Source organism: Olea europaea, chromosome 15, assembly GCF_002742605.1.
Source record: "Olea europaea var. sylvestris chromosome 15, O_europaea_v1, whole genome shotgun sequence".
Lineage (NCBI taxonomy): Eukaryota > Viridiplantae > Streptophyta > Magnoliopsida > Lamiales > Oleaceae > Olea > Olea europaea.
Window position 1 is genome coordinate 18,090,201 of NC_036251.1, and position 8,965 is coordinate 18,099,165.

Consider the following 8,965-nt stretch of genomic DNA (forward strand, 5'->3'; position numbering starts at 1 on the left):
TTGTGAAGTCAATGCCTATTGTTTTCCTCTTGTCACATATTCTTTTAAGTAATTTTTGTTTGTTATATTTTAGTGATGATATATGAATTCTTTGTATTTCTTATATATTAGTGCTTAATTTAAATAATTTGTTCATTAATTCGCTACAACATTTTAGGGTCCATTTGATTGAATTGTATAGGTGAAAAAGGCAAACAAATTCCATGTATGTTGAAAAACAAAAACTCACCAAAATCATAAAAATTCGATTTCCACTCAATTGACCAGAAACATGCTTTAAGTTTTTGTACTTTGAAATTCAAATTTCATTTTCACTTTCGTATCAAACAGTCAAAGCAGAAAACGAATTCCTCGAATGTGACATTTTACATGAAATTTAATGTTATCAAACCGACCCCTAGTGTAGAAAAGAAATTGCTTGGGATGCTCATTGTCTATCCAACTCGCTCCAAATGAGTACATGCAACTCGCCAAGCAAACGTAGCTGTTATAAGAGAGAGTAAATAAAACTAATATATCGTGATGACATATTGTGCTATGAGAGTAATTAAATCTTTCTATAATGATCGATAGAAAGTGATATAAACTAACTTATAATGATGCATTATTGTTGCTATCTAATTGCATTAAATCTCTATTTGATTAATCTAAAAATATTGATACCGAAGACTTCATGCACCCGCAACTTTGGTCATCAACCACACTATTTCATTAACTTCTATCAAAATTTACTAAAAATCTAATTTTTTTTAACTAAACCAAAACTGGGCTAAATCTTCACGTTATGATGGAGTGGCAGAAAAATTCATATAATTGTTTATTATTGTTGTATTGACTAGTCATATCTTATAGGCAGACTGTATTTATGATTTGGTAATAGTACTGAACTACTGAACTACTTTGCAACTACATAATTGTTTGCCAGCTACTAATAGAATCACCTACTGGAAATTGTAATTTTATTTGGATTACCTATTTATTTTTCTCTAAGCATTTCAATTATTTCTTACTTGCAAAGGACACTACAAATCCAAGACCTATTAATTGACATTAGCAACCTCCAATCTATTGTATCTAGAGATGTAAAAAGGACCGTGCGGGTCCCCTAGGCCAAGGGCCGGCATAGTCTGCAATTTTCGTGTACCTGGCTCACCCGAGAAGACAGCCAAAAGGCAATTACACCCCAATTCATATATATAGATATTGAATCACAATAAAAAAAAAAAAAAAAAAAAATTGCAAGGAAAGCTGAAATCATATTCTCTGCAGTGTAAAATGTCGAGGTCCACTCGAGTTTTGTTGATAGTTCAAGCAGTGAGGCACCTCATGAGTTAAAGAAAATACTAGTAGGAACATTCTTTTTTTAAAATTTAATAGATTTAACTACCCCGCCTAAACTTAGTAGGAAGCATCGAAGCAACCTGAGGGAACCCCATCTGAAAGTCATCAAAAGCAGCAGTCGAGGTGATTCAACATGGTATAGAAGTACGAAAATGTTCGCATTCGATTCTTATTTACTCGGGTCCTCCTTTTGGTTCCCGTAGTTATTAATTGACCATTGTTATTACGTACCTCATCATCTTTTTGCTGTATCTCTGTAGCTATCTAGCAGATCTTCCTATAGTTTCATGGAAATCTAGTCCAGAATTTTCTCTCCTGTGGAGAAGAAGTTCCACACCAATGTGCCTATGATGTACAGTACAACAGCCACTTTGAACACGTCATCCCATGAACCTGAAAAAATATATTTCAAGAATCAATAGAATTGAGAAACAGGAGTCACTTTTGATTACAATGCAGAAAACAAGAATGCACAAAAATGAAGTACGTGGTTTGATTGTACCCTTTTGGAGTATGTATCCAGTGGCAGCGGTACCAAATACGCCAGCCAGCACACCAGCTGTATTGGATAACCCCAACAGTACTCCCTGCGATATATATGCATTTTTTTCAAGTTAGAAGGGTGAAAAGAAAATGCAGTATGCTGCTTCAAGCATGATAAGTGGGAAACAGTCGGCTACATAATGGAAGAGACTACCAAAAATTGAAAAATCTCGAAAATCCCTAGCTATACAATTTTTGAAACCCAAATTGACATGGTAGGTAAAAGACAAATTAGGGTCCAAAGATCGTAACTTATATTTTCAGATAGAGGAAAATTCAACTGTGTCTTGTAAGTTTAACTCTTTAAATAAAGTATGAGATCTCTTTTCTGCTGAGATGGATACAGATTGAAACCGGGGCGGAAATTCTGGATATTATAGACATAGCCCTTGTTTGGGCTCCATTAAAAATGAATTTTGGAAAAAAATGCATTTTCGAATAGTAATATTTTGGAGAATGTGTGGTTAAAAAATAATAAAAAATTTGGGTTTACGTATAATATCATTTTACTGAAGAATATGAGATTGAAATAAGAAAGAGAATAATGTATTTTTGGAGAATAAAGCCGAAACAGTTCCGTATTTTCTAGCATGGACAGATGAGAAATAACTCACAGCATAACGAGGCCCAATATCTTGGTGATTGGAGTACAGTCCAGACTGTGAAAATGCATCCGATCCCTTTGGTAGAACACAACTTATATTAGTTATGCGATTCAAAAATAATAATCAAATTATGTGTTACCAAAACTGCATGTACCTGACTGCATGCCATGCATAGCACAGCTAAAGCAGGTGTTTTCACATGCTTAAGCTGTGTTAGAAAGAATGCAGGGCCTAAACGATCAATAGGGCAGAGGCTAGTGAATATATTGACAGCACGAGTTAAAACCATTAAATGCCGGCTTGCTAATTCAAAAATTCTAGAAAAGTTAAATGCTTGCCTTACGAACTGATGTAATTGAAAGACCTTTGCTGACAAGGGTGTCTGCAATCCAACCACCTATATTAGCAAACACGGCCATGGTAAACCATGGAAGCACACAGAGTAGTCCGGATTCAGTGAGGTTGAACTTCAACACCTAACCATCACAATAAAATGAAAAATAATTAGTTTTCTTGTTTGATTAGCTTAGTTTTTGAATCCAGAATTGCATCCACTGGAACATTCCACCATTATGTCTCTTGATACATCACGTAATTTGGACTTTGAAGCTCTACTAGAAAAACTAGTCCAATGGATACCCCTAGAAGAGATAACAAGTGAAGATGCTGGAGAAGTTGATCGACATATGCATTAGCATACGGCATATAAATGAGGGAACTGTTTATAAAATGATTTTGTACTCAAATTTGATAAATGGAAACTCCATGGTAGTTATGTAGAAAGGTAACAAAAAATAACTTCTTGATTCGAATCCTGAAGTCCAGAATGTACATATTGATATAAAATTTAGGAAAGCAAGAAAGAACGGTCCGTAGATCATTTTATGGAACCTCTCACTTTGCTAAAGTAGTCATATAATGCACTCCCTTGTTGACATGTTTGCTCTTTAATTGTACTGAAAGCTCGACGTCATCGACACAGTCGCCATTGGGTATGCAATGGGTAATTGACTCATAAGTTAATAGGGAGAAATTTACCAGAAGGAATTGAATATCTCGTAGTTAGTCTTAATGGACAATAACAAAAAATGTATGTCCCACCCACAAGCACATTAATGATGCTAGTTAGAGATTATTTACGTCAGCATATTTAGACTGCCAGTGTTATAATATCGAGGTGGACAAAAAAATTCACCAAAACGGACTATCTCTACCAGTTGCAGATCATTCAAAAGCTCAGCATACCTGGTTATAGTAAGTAGGCATCCACGTTAATAGAATAAATGTACCCCAATTATGACAGAAATGGGTGATGATGAGAGCCCAGACAGGTGCCTTGGATAAAATTATTTTCCATGGAATTTCAGAGACTGGTTCCTTCCGTATGCTGCCTCCCAATATCAGTTTCTTTTCCTCGGCACTGAGTTTTGGATCTTCTTCTGGTGAACTGTGTGCCTACAAGTATAAAAATTTAGGATTTCAAAAGAACTTTGTTACACTTCCAATTCCTATATGAACATATAGACTTCAAACTGTGTTCAACTTTAAGGAGAGAAGAATTATATCCGGATTATTCACAGGTTCTGCCAACCGTTCAATGATTTTGCGTGCTCGAACCATTTAGAATGATTGGGAGCACATGCTAGAGAATGTGCTGAATACATTAACCCCCCCCCCCCCTCCGGCTCCCTAATATTAGCTCAAGAATTTTAATGAGATGGTCATTTAGTATAGCAGAAAAATATGATAAAAAACCTACTTTTCTGGTTTTGGAAACAGAAATGCTTCTTATCATGTAAACTCACAAACAAAAGAAGGCACTCACATTCTTCAACCACAGCGCAAACCAGATGCTTCCAAGGGAACCAAAAGCATAGAACACAGAAGACCACCCAAATTTGTGGATCAATACAGGAGATACAGCCAAACCAGTCACTGAACCAAGATACATACCACTGTATACTAGAGCAAGTGATCTGCTTCTCTCGGAGACAGGAATCCATTTAGATAACATATTATTCATTGCAGGCATAGCAACTCCCTAATTACAAAATAAACCTCATTAGAATAAAAACCATGCACTCACACAACGACGCTTATATACTTGCATCGTAATATTAAACACGGCACCTAAAATGAGGAATTTACAGTTTGAAATTGAAAATCTGTTCATAAAATTGTAACAATAACAACTCAAAAATATAGGTACTATGCTGCGCAAGTAAAATGCGCTTAGCAAGAATCACATTTCAATCAGACAATATTTGTACTTGATATACTACAAGAGCGATAGCTGAAGTAGTCCAAGACTCAACAATAAGATATGTGCAGGACAGTTTCATGTCGCAATCAGGCATGATGTCAATCAGACTGATATACTGAAATACTGGGAATTTAATCAGAGCCTTAAGAAGAAAAAAAATATACAATAGTGAAATCACTGTAATGAAGTTATAGACACTTAGCAATGAAATAATATCCTCTAAGACTTCTTTATTGAAAGTTCAATAATGCTTTCAAAAATGGAATTAAGTACAAATAAGAACTCCATTCCGTGCTCACAAAGAATACCAAACTTAAGTAGAGAATCTTCAGTAAAACCATAGAGAAGCATAAACACAGCCAACCTCGCCTATGCCCATAAAGGCACGCATTACAAGTAAGAACGGAAGCCCAATTCTGGCTGCAATAGGCGTCAAAACTGTTGCAATGGACCACCAAACAACTCCAAAACCAAGTACTAGCTTCCCACCAAATTTGTCTGCCCATATGCCTCCAACAATCTACTTGACAGAAAACCACAAGTAAACTTAGTACAAGATGTATCGTTGTAATGTGACTCAACTGACAACTAAGTCAACTTGTAATTACAAAAAGCAGATAAATCAGATGCACGCAGACATGACAAAGCTAACAGGTTAATCCAGGTGAAGAGTGTAACAAAAAAAAAAAAAAATGAGAATTATAATACTGAGGGCTGCTTGCGATTATGAAAGACACAAAGCTACTTTGGTCTGCCCTCTGCCTTTATCGATATGTTACTGGGATTGCATTGCTTGACAATATGTGCTCCCGTTGGTCTATGAAATGTATGCCCCTGTCATATAAGTTTTCATTCCCTTAAATTTTAGGAGTCACCATTTAAAGATATTTTTGGATGGTACTTGTACCAGTATAAATTCCGAAGTTCTCTCAAATAGTAAATATATCCACCACAACTATAACATTGGAGATTAAATCGGAATTCATACAAAAGCAATAAAGGATAGAGTTGAACAGAAGCTACATGCTTCGTAACAACTATGATTTTTCTGTCCATTAAACAATTAGCATTAGATAAAAGATTTTACTGCCAGATGCTTTGTAAAAGGTTGCGTAAGATGGGAAAATAATTATTCCTTTTCAAATGCTGCAATATAATGTGTAAAACCTGTGTTAGTAGATAACCCCAGAAGAATGAAGACTGAATTAGACCAACAGTAGCACTATTCCAGTTGAATTCCTTCGACATTGGAAGTATTGCTATACTCATGTTCACCTACAAGCATAGATATGGAAAAATTAGAACCAATGGAAATGGTTTTGTTGCAATTTTATTCAAGCTGTAATGAGCAACTGGCAAGTGAAAGCTGCTGAATTTAAAGTACTATAGTAAAACCTGTGTTAGTAGATAACCCCAGAAGAATGAAGACTGAATTAGACCAACAGTAGCACTATTCCAGTTGAATTCCTTCGACATTGGAAGTATTGCTATACTCATGTTCACCTACAAGCATAGATATGGAAAAATTAGAACCAATGGAAATGGTTTTGTTGCAATTTTATTCAAGCTGTAATGAGCAACTGGCAAGTGAAAGCTGCTGAATTTAAAGTACTATATCAGACGAGGAATATATAAATTAAAGTATGAAATCTTCATAGAAACACATCAATATTGATAAGCAAAAGTAAACTTACACGGTCCATATTGCACAACAGAAATGAAGCAAAACATAGCATCACTATCACCCATCGTTTTGGGAACTGCTTCCACCAAGGTTGTGATTGCTCATTTCCTTCATGTAAAGCAGCTTCGCTTGCCATCTCAGATGATCCAACCGACTCCAACTCAGTTCCTGTTATGTCATGCTCTTCAGATTTGAAGTCAGCTCTGGTCCTTGTAACTATTGTATGCTTGGAGGAAAGGACGTGCCTATCAATGAAGCCAAGGTTATCTAACTTCCTTGGATGTATACTATTGTCATTGAAGCACGCTTCAAAAAGGCTGCATTGACATATTCCTCTCATTCTTTGTCTACGATTGATGAAGATGAAGTTCTCATTCAGTAACTGGGACACTGAGAGGAAAGCTTCAACATGAGACGGCGATTTTGATCTCAAACATTTACTGTTTGACCGACCACTAGTGTGAAGAGATGAGTAATATGTGTATCCACACAATCCCCTTGGAAGATATAGCTTGTTGCAAAAGAATTTCCTATTTACACATTGTACAGCAGAAACACCCAAGGGCTCTCCTCTTTGATTTGTTGTAGCTGATTCTCCACGACGTACTCTTCCTGTTAACATAAGAATCTCTAATCTTTGATGGAAAAAAGTTTGCACCGGGAAAAGCAAGCACACGGAAAAGTGTGCACTCCAATTTAGTTGTAGCATTGGTCAAGGAATCGATCAGATCATCATACAGCACTAGGGATGAATTTACATGCATATTTTTTTTATAACCATAATTCTGAATTTCTCTTAAGCAAATGTAACCAAGTTCCTTTAAAGTTACTAAAAAACAAGAGAATTTCTTTTCTTTTCTTTTCTTTTTTTTTCCTTTCCGATTCTGGAAATTACTGATAATCTGCATTTAAATTCTTGCATTATCAACCTAAATTTACATATAATCTAAAAGAAAATTGCCCAAAACCTTGTAGCTTACCAGCTTCAATCTTGAACAGACCCAAAAGTACACAAAATGAGGAACAAAAGTCATGACCACAACAAAAATATTTTTTTCAAAACATGTTTACATTATTGAAAGAGAAATGGGGAAAAGAATATTTAACCAACTTACCCAAAGACATTTCTTAATGTGCATACTAAGATATGAAAAAATTTAGACAACCAGAGCAGTCCACAAGTAATAATTATGCAAGGTGGGGAGTCATGTATTAACTCTGAAACCTTATACTGCAGTGCTAAATGTTAACTTCAAATTGCTTCCCAAAAAACATCACAGGCCTTCAAGAAAAAAAACCACCGATAAAAAAATACAGAAAACTTTTGCATTACCTAACGATATCAGCACTAATTTTTTACTTCAGAGAGTGTAGAAGAAATGCTGTAGACATTTAATGTGCCAAATTTATAAAAATTATAAAATTACTTTCAACTGCTTATAATCAGATACAAAAACAGAGGCTCAACTTCTTGTACAATAACATCCAATTTCTGATCTAGATCACCAAAATTTACAATTACATGCATGCTCCGCCCCGACATGTACAATATAAACAATTCACACAACCACACGCCCAGTAAATCAAGTGAATAGCATCATAATAATTGGTATATATTTACCGGAATCGATGAAAGATCCGAAATTCCGGTGCGAAACGACGGCGCCGATTGCCATTGTCACCGGAAATTCGGAACCAGCGCTCTATAATTGATTTACTCCAGCTCTACAAAAAGAAAATTTATACTTGGAAGAATCTGAATCGCTTCAATTTTCTCTCACTAGAGAGTGGTGTTTCTCTCTCTAAACTGGATAACAACGGTGGAGTGCTGTTCTTCATACGAAATTCAGCTGAGACTTTTATATTTTTATTTTCATTTTTTGTACGAAAAGCGGGAAATTGTAAATTGGGGGTTGAGAGAGTGACACGTCCATATCATATCGATGGGGAGTTATAAATACAATATTAGCCCTAACTACTTATTTAATTTACAGTCAAATTTAAGAGGTTGCATGATGAAACTGTGCAGCCAAAATGAGGGTACTTTTGTAAATTGGGTGGAGTACAGTGGGCCATCATTTTACGAAAAAGCCCCTAGCCGGATTGCAGGAGCAGACGGAAAAGGACTCCAAGATATTTTCCTTTCAACGGTCGGAAGAATTCCAAATGTTGGATTAAAATCTTACGTGGCGTGCAATGAGACACGTTGACATCATGCACACAATGACATGGGCCCACTATTGGTTTAACTTACTTTTTCAAAATATATATATTTATTATTAGTAAATTTTTTGAAAATAAAACTCCTCTAAATAAAATAAAGCCCCTGTTTGATCACCATTATTTGACATTATAATTTTTCTCTTTTTTATTTTTAATTACATAATTTTTATAAAATAATATTACATATAAATTGAAAATTTTTTATTCTTTTTCAACCGCACATTCTCTGAAAAAAATATTATTCCCAAAATTATAACCCTAAATAATGGAGACCAAACAAGGGTAAAATGAGCACATTAAACATGG

The 8,965-nt window shown here is 35.2% G+C and overlaps 1 protein-coding gene across 2 annotated transcripts; it reads right to left on the reverse strand.

The window, feature by feature from the left end:
• Window positions 1-1,168: 1,168 nt before the first annotated feature.
• On the reverse strand, window positions 1,169-8,277 carry LOC111410340 (ascorbate transporter, chloroplastic). Of its 2 annotated transcripts, XM_023040617.1 has the most exons (11): window positions 8,058-8,277; window positions 6,447-7,048; window positions 6,148-6,255; window positions 5,117-5,272; window positions 4,315-4,530; window positions 3,735-3,944; window positions 2,818-2,965; window positions 2,644-2,735; window positions 2,499-2,564; window positions 1,844-1,928; window positions 1,169-1,734 (listed from the first exon to the last, which is right to left on the reverse strand). In XM_023040617.1, the coding sequence occupies exons 1-11, from the start codon at window positions 8,110-8,112 to the stop codon at window positions 1,637-1,639; spliced, it is 1,836 nt and encodes a 611-aa protein (XP_022896385.1). In that variant the 5' UTR covers window positions 8,113-8,277; the 3' UTR covers window positions 1,169-1,636. The 2 variants fall into 2 exon arrangements, with proteins under 2 accessions (XP_022896385.1, XP_022896386.1); XM_023040618.1 differs by lacking the exons at window positions 6,148-6,255; window positions 6,447-7,048; window positions 8,058-8,277 and adding an exon at window positions 5,920-6,063 and having other exon boundaries at window positions 2,644-2,743; window positions 2,826-2,965.
• Between the last annotated feature and the right edge of the window lie 688 nt (window positions 8,278-8,965).